Source organism: Aethina tumida, chromosome 7 (genome assembly GCF_024364675.1).
Source record: "Aethina tumida isolate Nest 87 chromosome 7, icAetTumi1.1, whole genome shotgun sequence".
Classification (NCBI taxonomy): domain Eukaryota; kingdom Metazoa; phylum Arthropoda; class Insecta; order Coleoptera; family Nitidulidae; genus Aethina; species Aethina tumida.
The window spans coordinates 3133714-3150456 of NC_065441.1; the positions used below are offsets into that span (position 1 = coordinate 3133714).

Genomic DNA, 16743 nt, shown 5'->3' on the forward strand with positions numbered 1-16743 from the left:
TAAACCATAATAAATTTACCATATATGACAAACTTGTAAGTGCATCATTAAAATACGCATAAAAAATTCAAATCGATCTTACTCAATAATCTTTAATAGTAAAACTTCTTTATTTACAACAAGTATTTATTAATATTAAAATAAGTCACATTTAAGTATCACACAATGGCACTCTTTGGTAACGGAAATCTAAACAGTGCTTTAAAACATATCTAATATCACACGGGTTAAAATCACTGGTCTGGTCCGTAGCCATCACCAAATTTTACATTTCTTTCGATCCGGATTCATGTTGCTCCCTTTCTTACATTTGAAAACTTCCGCAAAAGCTTCGGAATTCTGCAAGGTGCCTATCACACGTGTCGGATTTGGTGCGTGTTCGTCATACTCCAATTGATCCTTTAAGTCATCCTTTGATGCACTCTCACACCAAATCTGAAGAAAAAATATTTAATGGCTAGTTGGAATAATAACTAATGTTTTGACTTACGCTTCCGTAAGCGATGAAAAACAGTTGATAAGGAGAGTAATCCTCGAATCCTGGAAGTCTGTCCTCCTCACCGTAATCCTTGACATACTTGGCGTAGGCTTTGAAGGCTTGATTCAAACCTCCATTATCTGCAAGGTTTTCTCCCAAAGTTTTTTTACCATCAACCTATAATTGGAACATTTGTATGCGTGTTTTAATTTTCCTTTTTAATCCTTACATGTCCTTCGACGCCTTCTAATGTAAAGTTGTCGTATTGAGTAACAAAACATTGGGTCATTTCCTCAAAAGTCTCTATAGTTTTATTTGACCACCATTGTATGTAGTTACCATATTTGTCGTGTTTTCTACCTTGAATTTGAGAGGTTTAGTTATAAATTAATTGACATAAGTATGAATTACCTGAGTTGTCAAAACCATGCGTTAATTCATGCCCTAATATTGCTCCAATTGAACCATAGTTTAAAACCCTTAAAGAAATAAGTATTAGTTTATTTAAATATGGGGAAAGATTAAAACTCACTCTAAACCTAAGTTGTACATTGGGAAGTTTAAAATCGCCATAGGAACATCTGTAAATAAAAAAATACTCAAATTGTATATTTAGGATGATAAAAATACATACTTATTGCATTGTCAAAAAATGAATTGTAGGCATTCACAGTGTTAGGTTCTGTTGTCCAATTTCTTCCATTAGGAACTCTTAAATCGTTCAGATTTTCCGCCTCCGCTTGTATGATCTTAATCATGTTTTCCAAAAAGGTGTCTGGCTTCAACTCAACCTAAAAAACATTCAACAATTTACTATATGGAAAAAGTCGCTTTTCTATTTTTTTACATTTCTATAAAAATAATCAATGGATCCATTTTTAAATAACCAATCCGGATAACCGATGAAACTCAAGGTCTCCTCGCACTTCTCCAAAGTAACCTTCTTCGTTTCCTTATCCATCCACTGGATGCTGCTGAGCTCCTCTTCAAATGCGGCCTTTATTTCCTGTATCATCCTCTGGACTTTCGGTCTGGTTTTGTCCTTAAAGGCAACGTCCGCAAGAATATAACTGACAGCCATGCCCATGTAAGAACCAACTAGGTTCGAACACTCCAAAGATCTGAATCTATAGACGTTTCTGTCACCGTAAAAGGGGGCAACCTCAATAGCAATGTATTCGGCTATATCGGTGGAGGTGTTCATGATCATCGCATAGACAGTTGTCCACCACAGGTATAATTCCCGTTGAACGTCAGATAATTGCAAGATGTAAGCTAGCATAATTGGCATGTATTGTTCTTCCGGGTCGTAAAAATAGATATAATCTGTATCCGGGTCAATTGTCACGTTGGTACCGTTAAACACGTGGTTTATATATGTTAGGTAAAAGTCTGGGTACTTGTTTGAGGTCAGATTCGTTAATCCCAAGTTTATGGTAGTCTGGGCTTCGGGTATTGATTTTTTGTAGACGTCGTAACTGTTTGGATGTGACGTGTAGTTTTTGGACATCTGAAAAAATACAATGAGTGAAATTCTCACAAGCAACAAATTGGATCATTTACTTCTTTGATGTAGTCTGTAACATTGTTAATAATCTCTGCGGCCAGTTCGAGGACAGCAGCATCGGGCTCCTCCATAGAGTTATTACGCATCATCCCCTGAACTACATACTTAACAATATTCGATCTTGTCTGACGCACTAAAACCTCGTATTCTTCTTCACTACTTTCTTCATCATTTTTACTTTTATCCCTGTCTTTGCCTTCACCCTTAAGCCACTCCTGTTTGATTGGACTTGGAAGCGGGGACTTGGCGCCTGGAGTTCCCAAATAAATAACATTTTCCGATATGTTATACAAATTAGCGGACACCTGAAACCCGAAGAAAACGTCCATGCCGAAAGTCTTCTTCAATTGGGCCTCCACTTTTAACCAATCGAATTTGAGTTGTTGCTGCTCCTCCTCCGTTTTGGTAAAAATGCTGGGAATGATCGGCAAACCGGTCTCGTTCAAATATCTCATCAAAACAGTCACCCCTAAATTGTTGAGTGCTTCTACAAAGGTACGAGGTTAAAAATATATCTAATAATAAACTAATTTCCTTACAAACCTACGTCCATACAAGATTTGTACATGTTTCTAGCCTTGACAACGGCTTCCGGTTCTTGGACGTCTTTGTCCGGTTCTGATTCAAAGAATTTCATTTGATGTATCGACAGTTTTTCGTCGATGGTGGAAAAGGTGGAGAATGAGGCGTACCATCCGTGATTCGGATGTTCCTCCGCCCAATTTCCACACGTAAATTGGTAGAAATCATCACAAGGATCTACCGTAAAATCGATCGAATATTTGAAGTTAGCTGCTGCTCTTAAACACTCGTCTGTTGTGCAAACTTTAGGACGACGTTTCACATCTAGGATATTAACTCGATTAGTTTTATGAGTTATTCGATGCTCTGTATACTTACAAAGAACTATTAGTATGATTAAGGCTATTAGGAAAACAATGGCTACGATGCATAGTAACAAGGATAATCTTTTGAAGAATTCAGGTTTTTTAAATCTGAAACATTTTATTAAGGTTCATTGATTAATGGATTTAAGGGTGTGTTACGTACATTTTGGCTCTGCTGTTAACTGCCACTAAGTAATCATTTGGTATGTAAGGATTTGATGGGTATCCTGAAAATGTAATACCTTAAGTAAACGGAATTATGTGATTGATTGAATTTCAACACAAAATCAAATACGTAATATTAGATGTACATTTATCATAATTAGGTGTTATTATTGCACATTTGTGGGTGTGTTACTTTCCTTGATATTAGCTTTCATTTCTGGGCTATGGCAATAGAAAATTTATGGTTGTGAATAATCAACAATAGACAAGGAAATGCAATAAGAGACAAATGTATTGGTATTTCAAAAGCTTTTACGTTTGTCTATCTAAAGAAAACCCATTGGTATTTGTATTTGTTTATCTTCTTTGTCCGTTTTCTTCAATTTATCAGTGTCTTATCTTTCATTTATTGTTCTTTTTACATATTTTTCTGTTTTCTTCCTTTACATAACTAATTTGACTTCTATTTATTTATGGTATTATATGTCTCCAACTACAAAAATTGTATATATGGATAATCAACACACAACACAAATACCCTAAGATATTTATGTATTTGTGGTTTAAATGTTCTCATATTTATCAAAAGAAAACAAATAAGAATATTTCCTTCTGTCAGAACCTCTAAATTAATTTTAATGTCTGCTTTTACTTCTTTATTTATGTTAGCTACGTCATCTTCTTCACCGATGGACCGACGCAACGGGCTCATCTATTTAGACTATTTTGTTTTGTAAACAAATCTGAAGTATTACTTTACATTTGATCACCGAAAGTATAAACGGGGCAGTTTTTAAGAAAAAAACAAGCAGTTAAGCTTTAAATGTTGAGGGTACGTTTGTTGCAATAAATAAGCGTATTTTTGTGAATTTAGTGTTTTAATCAAACTAAAAAGACAGATTAACAGTCGCCAATCTATCATATATTTTTCTATTTTATCGTTATTTTAACTAATTTGGACTTGGACAATTTATTTCTACTAAACATTGCTTAAGACATTAAAAAATGGATTTATGGATCAAATTCAATAAAAAATATATGAATTGGTACTTCAAAAGTTCTTACATCCGTCCATTTAGAGACAATCAATTAGAATTTGCACTTTTTTGTACAAATATCAAACATATCAATCTTCTTATCATTTTTTCTTCAATTTATCAATTTCTTATACTTTTTTATTTTTAATATAAATTAATTAGTATTTTCTAGTTTTTCTTATTTACATATTTTTCTATTTTCTTCCTTTTTACAACTAATTTGACTTTCACAAAATTTGTATTTATCGATAATCTGCAATAAAAAAGAAATCCCTTAAGATATTCATGTATTAGTAGTTTAAATGTTCTTGTTTATCAAAAGAAAACAAATTAGAATTTTTACTTCTAAAATTAATTTTGACTTCTGCTTTTAGTTCTTTATATATTTTTCTATTTTATTATTATTTTAACTAATTTGGTCTTCAATTTATTTGTACTATACAATTTTTTTTTATTTACTTCATTTACACAACTAATTTGTCCTTCGATTTATTTGTTGTATTATATCTGGAACTTTGATCTTATCTCCATTAAGAGAAGACAAACTAGAAACCTTTCTTCCGTCTGGGTCTCTAAATTAATATTTGACTTATGCTTTTAATTCTTTATATATTTTCTTTTTTTATCTTTTAACCAATTTGTCATCGATTTATATGAACTAAACTGTAAATGGGATATTGAAAAACATATTTATGAATAATAAATAGTAAACAGAAATACTAAAAAGAATATATATTCGTACTTTTTTTTATCTAAGAAAAACAAATTAATATTAGCATTTTTTACGAATATATTTAGAATCAAACATCTTTGTCTCCTTTTCCTATTTTCTTCAATTTATCACTCTTGATCTAATTTGCTTAATAATTAAATTATTTCCGTGTTCCAAAACTAATCTGTATCATCTATTTTATCTCCTTTACTTATTTTTCTATTTCTTTATTTACACAACTAATTTACCTTTTTCTACTTTTTCTCCATTAGGTATTTTTCTATTTTCTTCTTTTAATTAACTAATTTATCTTTCACAGGCTTTTATTAAGATATTATTCCCCTTTAGATATTCTTCTGTTTTCTTTATTTACACAACTAATTTATCTTTAAGAGACTTTTAATAAGATGTTATTTCCATGTTCCAAAATTATTCTGTATCTTCTATTTCTTCTCCTTTAGATATTCCTCTATTTTCTTCATTTACACAACTAATATATCTTCCATAGGTCCTATTTCCATATTTCTAAATTAATCTATATCTTATACGTTTTCTTATTTAAATATTCTTCTATGTTCTTCATATACGAAACTAATTTGATCTTTAATTTATTATATATCTAGATCTTTAGAAAATTTATGTTTATTGATAAACAACAAGGAAATACCAAAAGAAATATATGTATTAGTATATTAGTATTTCAAATTCTCTTACTTTTATCAAGAAAAAACAATCTGAAATCTTTTGTCTGTGTCTCTAAATTAATCTGAGACTTCTACATATGGTTTGTTATATATAATTTGTTTCTATTATCCTCATGTTTTAACTCATTTGGTCTTTCATTTTTTTTCTTGTGCTTAGGACGTATTTGTGAATAATCAACAATAAATAAGGAAATAGAATAAGAAATATATGTAATAATGTAAGTTCTTACATGTTATGCTTCCATTTGTGCGTTTAAATATTTGTATTATGCTTTTAGTCCTTCATAAATCTTTCTATATTCACACAACATGTATGGCCTTCGATTTGTATGTAATAGTCTCTGTACTTCCTCCACACTTTGGGTAATTTTTTTCACAAAACCCATAAAATATTAAATAAGTGTGTCTGCATGCAAAACGATGATTTAGGTCAGACATAGTAAAGCTCATCCATTACTCGATTACCCTTAAAATATTTAATATGATCCGATTCACATACACGATAAAATTGATTCGACATTAGCTCACAAAAATTAAAACAGAAAAAGTGTCGTCCCTTTTCCAAACGTCTAATGTTTGTAGTGACCAGTATCGATTATTCACTATTAATATAATATAATGAAAAAACAAACATGTCACGTTTCAATCTAATAAAGGTTCGTTAAACTCGCACAACAAGTAATTTCGTTTTCCGATTTAACCTGTACATCCTGTGCCGGGTGCAACAATTTTCGCTCAGCAATTTGTTAATGATTCAAGGATCTCACGTAAAGGACACTTTTCCTTGATTTACTCGTTGTAATTTAATATTTATGTTTTTCGTCCAACCTTCTGTGTTCAATTACAATGTTCAGGAATCAAGGTTCGTACAGGACCTCGTACTTGGATTATTTCTTTGAAATTGTGGCAATTACTTTAATAAAATAATAGAAATTAAATGAGTGTACGAGATTGAATTATTATTATTATAATGGTGAGATCTGAAAAACTAATATTAATTTGTAGACATTGTTTAATGTGCGATTTTAGAACAGTCGATTGTTACGCGCAGTTTTTCATTGATTAATTATAAAACATTCATGTCGAGTTCGATAAAGCAGCAATTTATGCAGAAAATGATAATTTTCAATGTCCTTTCAATTTGGCTTATCTTTAGACATTTTTTTAATATTTACTGGGTGCAATCATTAAAAATAGTAAAGAGATGAATACGAGTAACAATTTAGTAGTAATAAATATTAATTAATACAAATAAAGCGTTCGGTAGTAGCGAATGTGGCCAGAATTTAAATCAGTTAAAAAACTACCGCGAAGATTATTAGAAAAATGTTTGTTTAATATGGATGGCACAAATACCGTTTTTAACCAGAAAATTTTTGTTATATAAATTGATTACGCATAATAAATTATTCATATTTTTAGGTAGTTACGTTTTTCAAAGAAGTTATAATTGATGCTTATGCATCTAATAATTTTTTAAACGTTTTATTCGTGACTCAGTTAAATGATTAGTATAATTAATAACGCCGTGAGAAAAATATAATTATTAAGTGTGATTGCAGGAAATATTTTTTTAATCGTTTAGTATTTTAGTGTATCAAATATTTCCATGCAATTTGCAAAATCAGCAGTAAACTAAATAGTAATTTGAAATTTATCTCATAAATATGTAATAAAGTGTGCACACACTTATTTTTGTAATCGTTTTTAAAACCTAATTAATATTCAACAACGGTAATAATTTTTAATTAATTTTTGAGAAATTATAGTTTTAATTTTCAGATAAAAAATTTTTAAATTGTTACTAAAAGCAATAATTATGATTATTAATAGTTAAATATAATTGGAAATTTTAATCTATCTCAACAACAAAAATATTGAGAAACAAAGAAAATGTATAAAGATTTTCTTTATATATAATTAAAAATTATTTTTCCAATTTATACATAGTTTATTTTTATTTATTACTTATTTTTATAGTTTTATTTAAAATATCAAATTTGCGCATTATTAAAAATGAAAAATTAAATAAATATAAGTGAAAATTTTAAATATTTAAACAATAAAAATACTAAGAAACAAAAAAATTGTTTTGAAAATTGCGTTATATATAATTTAAAAAATATATGTTTCCTATTTAAAAACAGTTATTTTTATTTTTTAGGTATTGTATAGTTTTATTTAGATTAACAAATTTGTCCATTATTAAACAATAAAATAAAATTATTTAGAAGAAGAAAATTGTATAAAAATTTAGGTATATAATAAAATCCAATTTATAAAAATTTTATTTTTATTTATTACTTATTTTTATAGATTTTCTTAGATTAACAAATTTGTCCATTATTAAATAATGAATAATTAATTCAAATTTTAAATAGTTCATTGTTATTTATTACTTATTAAAAATTAATAATTAGTTTAATATAAATAAAAATATTTCAGCAATAAAAATATTGAGAAAGAAATAAATACTTAGAAAACTGTGTTATGTATAATTTAAAAAATATATTTTTCCAATTTAAAATTATTTAATTTTATTTTTTACTTTTTTTATAGTTTTATTTATATTAACCAATTAACTCATTATTAAACAATGAATAATTACTTAAATATAATTGAAAATTTGAAATGATTCAACAATAAAACTATTTAGAAAGAGAAAATTGTTTAAAAATTTCCAATTTATAAAAAAATTATTTTTATTTATTACCTATTTTTATAGTTTTACTTAGATTAACAAATTTGTCCATTATTAAATAATGAATAATTAATTCAAACTTTACACATTTCAACAATATAAATATTTAGAAAGAAAAAAATGAAACCAAATTTGCATCAAATATAATTAGAAGAATATTTTTCCAATTTATAAATAGTTTATTGTTATTTATTATTTATTTCTACAGTTTTATTTAAATTATCAAATTTGCACATTATTAAAAATTAATAATTAGTTAAATATAAATGAAAATTTTAAATATTTCAGTAATAAAAATATTGTGTAAGAAAAAATTATTTAGAAAATTACGTTATATATAATTTAAATAACATATTTTTCCAATTTAAAAATAGTCATTTTTATTTTTTACTTATTTTTATAGTTTTATTTAGATTAATCAATTAACTCATTATTAAACAATGAATAATTGGTTAAATAAAAATGAAAATTTTAAAAATTTCAACAACAGAAAGAATAATTTAATTTAATAAAGTAGTAAATCACAAAAAATAAAAATTTTACTTACATGAAATTTAAGTTAAAATTGTCTATATTTGTTATTTATATATAAGTTTTAAATATTTAACATTTAAAATAATCAAGTTACAGGCAATAGCAAATAAGTGAATATTTTTATATTTTAAATTTCAAACCAAAAATAATTATACTTTAATTAACTCTATAATCTTTACAAAAAAATATCAAACATGAAATTTATTGTAAAAAATTAATCAAATAACAAATATTGCACTTTATCAGAACAAACAAATAATAAATCACATGTCGATAATTTTGTTTTTAAACCAAAAAAATATGTATCCAAAACCACAAGATAAACCAATTTCCTATCTAAATCAAAAACACCAACCGGCACTAATCACAGAAAATTTGAAACGCAAAAAAAAAACGGCGCGTCGGACGGGCTAATTGTCCCAAAACTAAAATAAAATACTTTTTCACTTACGGGAAACGGCAAAAACTCGTCCATTCTCGTCGGGAACGTATCCCAAGTTGTCCATATCAATTAAGTTCACTGACTGAGCCGCAAGCGAATCCGCCGACGATTCGAATCGCCTGCGCGACAATCCCCCACGTGGTTAATAGGCACCCCGTGCATTATTGTTTTTTTTATTATTTTACCACGAACCGAAATCCTGCGTGAATCTTTTCCAAAAGTCGCGACCGTTCGTACGAATCGTTCCGGTTCGAGGAAGGATGCGTTGCTGCGGCCTTGTTTCGGCTAATACGTTTCTTGTGTCGCCTGACGTTTTATCAGGTTCATTAATTTATTCTAGTTGCGTAATTGTATATGTTGAAAGTGAAAAATGTTGAAAATAGTAGACTACAGCTTTGTTATCAAGGGTACTTAGTGACTTTAAAGGATACAATTCACACCAAATTTAGGGCAGTTATTTTATGTTATTGGATATATAAAAAACAGGATGTTATCTTTTACAAAGTACTTAATCATTTTCAATCAGTATCGATGAATTAATTTCCGGTTCCACGTGGGAGCACATTTTTCAAAGAACCACAGAAATAAAGTACAACAACATTATAATAATTACGTGCACTTAAACAATTTAAAGCGATTTTTTAATGTCTTTTAAATGATCGATGTGTTAAAAATGTTTGACTTTATTGATGGCCTATAACATTCGTAAACAATAACGCAATTAGCATTGACATACGAAGCGCAAAGTGAATGTTTGTCCGCATATGAAAAAGGAAAAGGAAATATTCCTGAACGTGTCCTGAATTATTTATACGGTTTTCAGTTTATCGAATCGATATCGATTAGATGTAAACCGTTTAGGTCAGTTGTTTTGATTGTTTGTGTCAAAGATTCTTTGAAGTTTCTTTAATTTTTTTATTGGTTATTGTCGTTTTAATAATTTAACTTCCTGATTTTTTTTATTTGTTACTTACAACACTTATTACAGTTATATATCGTGTTCAAATTTCATAAAAATAGTGTAATAAGACTAATGACAAATTTTAGTACACATGTGGGTTATTAAGGTTGTTGTCGTTTCAGAAAATTGCACAAATGTGTCAATGAAAACGTAAAAAAAATTATCCAACCACAACAAAAAATATTAGGCAAATAATTTAGTACTTACAAAACAGTGTTACACTAGTAGATATTCGTGCGAGTGTTAAGTGGTTTCACTTTAACCGTAAACTGGTTCGTTCACGAGTGAATATTTAACAAAACGAATGTTGATGCTGAATTATTGCTAGAGTGGAAGTAAAAGGATGTACTTATTTACTTTACTTGTATTTTTAAGAATTGGTAATAGCTTTATGTACCTTCTTTATACAAATTTGTAAAATTGTTTAACTAAAAAGGTTTATTGTTGAGTTATATGAATTCTTGGTAACACATAAAAGGTGTTTACCAAATAAGCCCGTCAATTGCATAATTTAAAATGATATAAACAATACATAAATTTGTCGAAGTAATAGTAAAAGGTGAAGATAATAAAAATACCAGAGCAGATTCAACAGCTTCTTTTACAAATGTGAAAGGATTTAACTAGAGCACAATTAAATGTCCTTCGTTATGTTTATGTTACCTTTGGAATACCATCGATGTGTTTATTGGCTTTTGATCGTACCAGATGAGCTAGGTGAGGCAGTACCTTACCTGTGAAAATGATTTTATTGGCCTAACGTTAATATTAAAAAATACATTTTTATACGTTGTCTTTAAAATGATTTAATATTTAAACAAAGGTGAAAGGATAATATGTTGTAAAACCAACAATTAAGCAAGCAATAACAGTTTTAAATTTTTCATAAAAGTTTCAAAGAAAAAAGTCAATAATCAGTATCGTTTAAATTAAATTAATTTTTCTCTAATTATTTTTTTACTCTTAAACGCGTCGAAAAGAAGAATATTTAAAAAAAATTGTGGATAGCTCAATTGTTTATGGTTGAAAATAGGTGGTGACGTGTTACTAAACAATTACCTTTTTTGTTTTATATATAATGTGCCTTACCAGACTCAAACCTCACGAGTCGCCACTGAATAAATATATGATATATGCTTTTGTACTTGGTACAACTTAAACCTAAAAAGTAACATAAATAATAATGTTTTAGACATTTTACAGCAATGCAAAGTACAAAAGACCACTTTTATCTGGTTTTCAATTCCCAAAATTACTTTATATTATTATGTGTTGTTTACAAAAAGAAGATTTGATCATTCAGGAAAACTCATCTTCATTTTCCGACTATTCTGTAACATGCCTCAGTTGCATCACTTCAAGGTGCTGTGACAGAAGTCCGTCGCAAATCTTATGTGGCAGACAAGAGAAGGAATCCGTTGCTTAACCCGATACGTTTTTTCTTCTCCGTTTACCACGATGCCTTATACAGATTACCTCTATAAAAACAAAGTGCTGCACTGATTCTGTTCAGTAAACGTCCGCTAAGTTGGTTTAAACAATGACATTATCCGTAAGTATCCATAAATGTTCATAAATTCCTCATAATTTACGCGGATATTTTATAGATTTTCTTGTGGATTTTGATGATTTCCCTGGCCTCAGCTGAATTGGACTACGCCGATTTATCATATGGGGGGTTGTTAAAAGCGTCTCCTCTCTTGCCGGCCCCAATTTATCCAGCACCCGTTCACGAACCCATCTACGAAGCTCCGATCCTGACCCCAGATCCGATTCTTAAAGCCGCTCCGATTTTAGCTCCCGCCCCGATTTTAGCTCCCGCCCCGATCTTCAAAGCCGCCCCTATTTTAGCTCCGGCTCCTATTATAGGTAACAAAAGTAACGGTGCAGAATTTCGATTAATTTTGTAATTTGCAGCTCCAGCTCCGATACTGGCGCATCCGCCGATTTTGAAAGCCATCGCTCCTGCCACAAGTTACGCCAGTATTACCCAATACCATGTCACCCACCCAGTTATCAAAGTAAGCAATTAACGTTTTGGCAGAATTAATAAATAATTTATACGCATTTTAGACAATCGCTGTGGCGGCTCCGCCGCCCATAATAAAAACATATCTGCCTGAGCACGGATACCACTGACTGAACCTAATTATATCTTAGTTATTAATCGATCACAATTGTAAAACAATGCACCGAATCGAAAACAAAATAAACTCGTTCATCCACATTTGTAGCTCGTTTCATTCGAATTTCCCTAAACCGGAAACAACGAACAGCGTAGTCATTTAACATGACAATGCGATATCGAAAATCACCGTTTATTCAAACGCGATCTGCCGTGACTTTGTGTATATATGTCTTTCTAACAAACGTTTATTTATTTATAAATTATGTCGGATTGTCGTTTGTTGCAACAAAACTCGCATGCCTAAATTGGCCGCAAATTGCCATAAAATCAATCAGTAATTTATTAAATTATTCTTGGATAAATTTGTCTTGTCTTTTGTATTATTTATATACAATTAATTAATTAATTTTTTTGCATTTAATTCATTTTTAATTTAAAAATATATATATTAACATTCCATAGGGAATATTAAATTTAAGAATTTTGATGGTTGATTTTTTTATATTTTAATTTTTATGAAATCTTAATTTTATTTAATCATTTTAATTATATTCTTGAATGTTCTATGTAAAGCAGCACAAATTGTTTAATTGAAATGTAATGTAATTACATGTATCCAAAATGAATAAATTTTCCTTTGTATGACTAAACTGACAATATTTTAATTTGATGTGTGGTTGACTAGCAATAAAAATAATACATCATTATGCAAATTTTATTAATTAATAACAAATTAATTCGCCACTTCTTTCGTAACAATTAAAATGATGTAATGTCAGTTGCCTACACCCGATAAGTTGTGTTGGTTGCCAGTTATAGTTTTTAAAATTGCCGCTAGTTAATGACGTTTGGAATGGATTTATTTTGGAACTATTAAATTTCCAAACAAATATAAATAGCTTATATTAAGAAAAATAAATCATTCTGGCGAGTAATATTGATAAAATGGACGCAGTTGGTGCTGAAGTGGGCCAAAAAATGAGGGTACTTACGCTGAACTATTACAAGTTATTATTGAGGTTATATGTTATTTTATTTTTTAGTCAGCAATTAAGGCCAAACTGACCGAACTTGAGTGTTACGTAGGTAAATTATTGGTTCTACTCGTTAACATATTGGTTTGTTTTAATATGGGGGTGATTTTTAGATGATGAATTACCAGATTACATTATGGTAATGGTGGCAAATAAGAGGTCAAAATCTCAGATGAATGAAGACTTAACATTGTTTCTAAACAACAAAACGTCCACTTTTGTTGATTGGCTACATATTGTCCTCAAAAAACTTAAGGAAGTTACTGTCACTAATCCAGGTACATGAACTACAACTAAAATCCTAAACTATGTTAACTTTGATGTTTTATTACTTCTAGAAGTGTACAAAAAAGCAATTAAAAGAAAAACAAGTACTGAGGATGAACTGAAAGTGAAAAAAGAGAAGAAAGACAAACCAAAAAAACCTGCAGAAGTAAAAAAGGAACCGAGATCATTGACTGATGATTTGCCCATTAACATCAACCGCATGTCAGAGTCCAGAAAAATAGTTGTGACAAAAGACAACAGTGATGGATTTGACATACCTTTGTTGAGTGAGGCAAAGAAGCTGGAAGAAATTGAAGATAGGATCAAGACTGTGAAAAAAAGACTGGGTGGAATTGTCAACAGTGATGATGATGAGGAGAGCCTGCAACAAAAAGCTGACAAACGTAAGTTTTCTTATCTCTATCAATAATTTTTCAGTATCTAAACCACAATATTTAGCTAACATAAAGTTTTTCTTATATATTATATATTTCATAGTTTCCCCAATGTTTTTCTTAGGTGCTGAGTGTGTTGTATCAAAATTTGTTTATATAACGATCTTACAAAACGCCTAATTATTTAACATTTCACTTTGTTTTTTAGTAAAAGCTAAAAGAATAGTTATAGAGTCTAAAAATGGTGACAAATCAGATGTTAACAAAACCGACGACCAAAAAGAGTCAAGAAAGCTTGAAAGAAAACGAATAACCTTCCCAGATGAAGACACAAAAACGTCGTCAAAAGGATCAGCCTTAAATCGACTAGGAAAACGTTCATCAGATCGAAAGGACGAACCATTGGACAAAAAACGAAGGCTACCTGACGTACGGTCGCAGATTAATAAGAATAGAAATGATGGTCGGAAGAAAAACTTTCAGAAAGAAGTAATATTTCATCAATAATAAAACTATAGTTGTATTAATTAGTAATTTTGCAGGGTATTTTAAGTAGGTTGGGTGTGATGTCAAAGGTTTCTGTACCTGAAAAACCTTTAGATGAAAGGGTGGAGATGAAGGAAGTCAGAAGTATGATCACAGTTAAACCAAGAAGTATTCCTCCAAATGCACAACTGGCCAACAAAAATCTTATTTTAAAAGCTGTCGCAGATGCCCAACGAAGCATTGCTCAAGCTCCAGTTGTTGGCATCAACTCTAATGTAAGTCTTGTTTATTTCAGTTAGTAAATATATTGTAAATGTTTGTGTTGTGGTTTCAGCCGAGCGCATTGTACACGAAAAACTACCTGAAACAAAAAGAAAAGCCGACCGTGGCAAAAGTAGCAGCCCAGTCAAAAAACAAGTTAAAAAACATGCTCGAATCCATAAGCGAAAACAGGTTACAGTATTCTGATTCTGACGGGGAGGAATACGTACCCAAGCCAGTCAACAAGTCCCCTTACACATCACCAAGTTACACTCCGACCTCGGCCACCTCCCCAAGTTACACTCCCACTTCCCCAACGTTCGTCGTCAACCTTAATAAATCCTATCAAGAGGTACGATCCGGCAAGATTTCCCCAATAATTTTCGACCCATCCACTCCTGTTTCCACATCAAAGCCGATGCCTAACGTGCCGGACACATTACCGAAGGTGGCGATCGCCAAGAAAAAGGAGCCGTGCAAGTACTACCCGAACTGCAAGTGGGGCGACAAGTGCGAGTACACGCACGTGAGGAAAAGCTGCGAAATGTTCCCGTACTGCAGCTTCGGCGAGAGCTGCATGTACACACATCCGTCGTGCAAGTTTGGCGTATCTTGCACCAAGAGGGACTGCCCATACAGTCATGGCAGGGGTAAAACGGAGTTTGCGAAGCTGTGCAAGTTCGGCAAGTTCTGTAAGAACGCCGACTGCAAATTCGGGCACACATTCATAGGCCCGAACCGCAAGCTCAAGTCGTAAATGTATATTATATGTTGCGTTACATTTAAGTGTAAATACTGTTAAGTGGAATGTAACACTCTAATTATAATTATTTATTATTTTTAGTACCATCAAGTAAAAATTATAGAATTGTTATTTTCAACGAGTTTTATCCATTGTTTTATTTGTAAATACGGCTTTATTAGAATGTAATTCATTGATTATAGTAAATATAATTTTTATTAACATTGTGTTTTATTTAACTCTAGACCTCAATAAACAAATAAATACTAAGTATTTATGTTCACCAAAACTACTTTCAGGTGAAAGGGGCTCATGGAAGTTAGAAGCATGATTATTCCTATTCCTCCAAATGTATCATATTAAGGAAACTGTAGCAGATGCCTAAGAAAGCACTGCTCAAAATACAGGTGTTATTTCTATTCTAAGTATTGTCTATTTCAGTAGTTTTATTGTACATGTTTATATTGTGGTTTCAGCCAGGTACACGCCGGATTCTGACGAGGAGGAATATGTGCCCAAGCCGGTCAAGTCCTCTTGCATGTCACCAAGTTACACTCCCACCCACCTCCTACATTAAATATGGCTTAATTCATTGATTTTAGTAAATATAATTTTTATTAACAATGTTTTTTATTTAATTCCTTTAATAAACAACACTAGATCCCAATAGACAAATTATGCTAAATATTTATATGTTTACCAGAAAAACACTTGTCACGGAATTGCTTCTGATTAAAATGATAACAGTTCCTAGAAATATTTTGAACTTTACTCAATTGAGACATTTTGCCAGATCATTTATCTTAAATAAAATAATGTCATAAAATTAACACATACACATTTTTTATGTAATTATTACGAGAACATTACTAAGCTAAGGCACTTGTTCCAATTCAACATCGCTGTTTTATCTATAAATATTTTAATAGTATATTTTTTATAAAAATATTAAAACGATTAAATTAAGACGCAATACTTTAAAGATAATATAACGTTATTTTAAGATACAAGTTGGTCTAAGGTTATAATCTAATATTTGTAAACAAAATTAATGCACTTGATTAATTAGAAACCGATCAATAAGCACATTTACTATTGATTCACATTTCCTGTGAATTATTTCCAAATTAACATTAATAACATTAACTTTTGTTTAGTCATTTTTGTGAGTTGATGAGTATTTAAAAATATATGAAAATAATTGATAATCGAATGACATTTTACAAATTTATTGGTGGAGTC

The 16743-nt window shown here is 30.1% G+C and overlaps 3 protein-coding genes across 3 annotated transcripts; 2 read left to right on the forward strand and 1 right to left on the reverse strand.

Moving 5' to 3' along the window:
- Positions 1–76: 76 nt before the first annotated feature.
- On the reverse strand, positions 77–9463 carry LOC109608252 (endothelin-converting enzyme homolog). Its single transcript, XM_049970033.1, has 12 exons — positions 9237–9463; positions 3096–3159; positions 2946–3040; positions 2589–2891; positions 2042–2532; positions 1326–1988; positions 1113–1269; positions 1011–1059; positions 890–957; positions 708–838; positions 491–655; positions 77–435 (listed from the first exon to the last, which is right to left on the reverse strand). The coding sequence occupies exons 1-12, from the start codon at positions 9289–9291 to the stop codon at positions 256–258; spliced, it is 2421 nt and encodes an 806-aa protein (XP_049825990.1). The 5' UTR covers positions 9292–9463; the 3' UTR covers positions 77–255.
- Positions 9464–10581: 1118 nt separating this feature from the next.
- On the forward strand, positions 10582–12327 carry LOC109598580 (cyclin-dependent kinase inhibitor 1C-like). Its single transcript, XM_049969875.1, has 4 exons — positions 10582–11740; positions 11796–12057; positions 12106–12209; positions 12262–12327. Exons 1-4 carry the CDS (start codon positions 11729–11731, stop codon positions 12325–12327), a joined length of 444 nt encoding a protein of 147 aa, XP_049825832.1. The 5' UTR covers positions 10582–11728.
- An 851-nt stretch (positions 12328–13178) lies between these two features.
- On the forward strand, positions 13179–15723 carry LOC109598592 (zinc finger CCCH domain-containing protein 14). Its single transcript, XM_020014496.2, has 7 exons — positions 13179–13300; positions 13360–13402; positions 13464–13628; positions 13689–14021; positions 14221–14501; positions 14555–14773; positions 14833–15723. The coding sequence occupies exons 1-7, from the start codon at positions 13262–13264 to the stop codon at positions 15514–15516; spliced, it is 1764 nt and encodes a 587-aa protein (XP_019870055.2). The 5' UTR covers positions 13179–13261; the 3' UTR covers positions 15517–15723.
- Positions 15724–16743: the final 1020 nt, after the last annotated feature.

Bases quoted from the DNA above. Each gene is read 5' to 3' on its own strand.
- LOC109608252 (XM_049970033.1), bottom strand. From the start codon at position 9,291: ATGGACAACTTGGGATACGTTCCCGACGAGAATGGACGAGTTTTTGCC. The intron at 2,533-2,588 runs GTTTGTAAGGAA...GTACCTTTGTAG, and splicing joins CAAATCTTGTATGGACGTAG to AAGCACTCAACAATTTAGGG. The intron at 1,060-1,112 runs GTATGTATTTTT...TTTTATTTACAG, and splicing joins ATTTTTTGACAATGCAATAA to ATGTTCCTATGGCGATTTTA.
- LOC109598580 (XM_049969875.1), top strand. The intron at 12,058-12,105 runs GTAACAAAAGTA...TGTAATTTGCAG, and splicing joins AGCTCCGGCTCCTATTATAG to CTCCAGCTCCGATACTGGCG. The intron at 12,210-12,261 runs GTAAGCAATTAA...TACGCATTTTAG, and splicing joins TCACCCACCCAGTTATCAAA to ACAATCGCTGTGGCGGCTCC.
- LOC109598592 (XM_020014496.2), top strand. From the start codon at position 13,262: ATGGACGCAGTTGGTGCTGAAGTGGGCCAAAAAATGAGG. The intron at 13,301-13,359 runs GTACTTACGCTG...TTTATTTTTTAG, and splicing joins AAGTGGGCCAAAAAATGAGG to TCAGCAATTAAGGCCAAACT. The intron at 14,022-14,220 runs GTAAGTTTTCTT...TTTGTTTTTTAG, and splicing joins GCAACAAAAAGCTGACAAAC to TAAAAGCTAAAAGAATAGTT.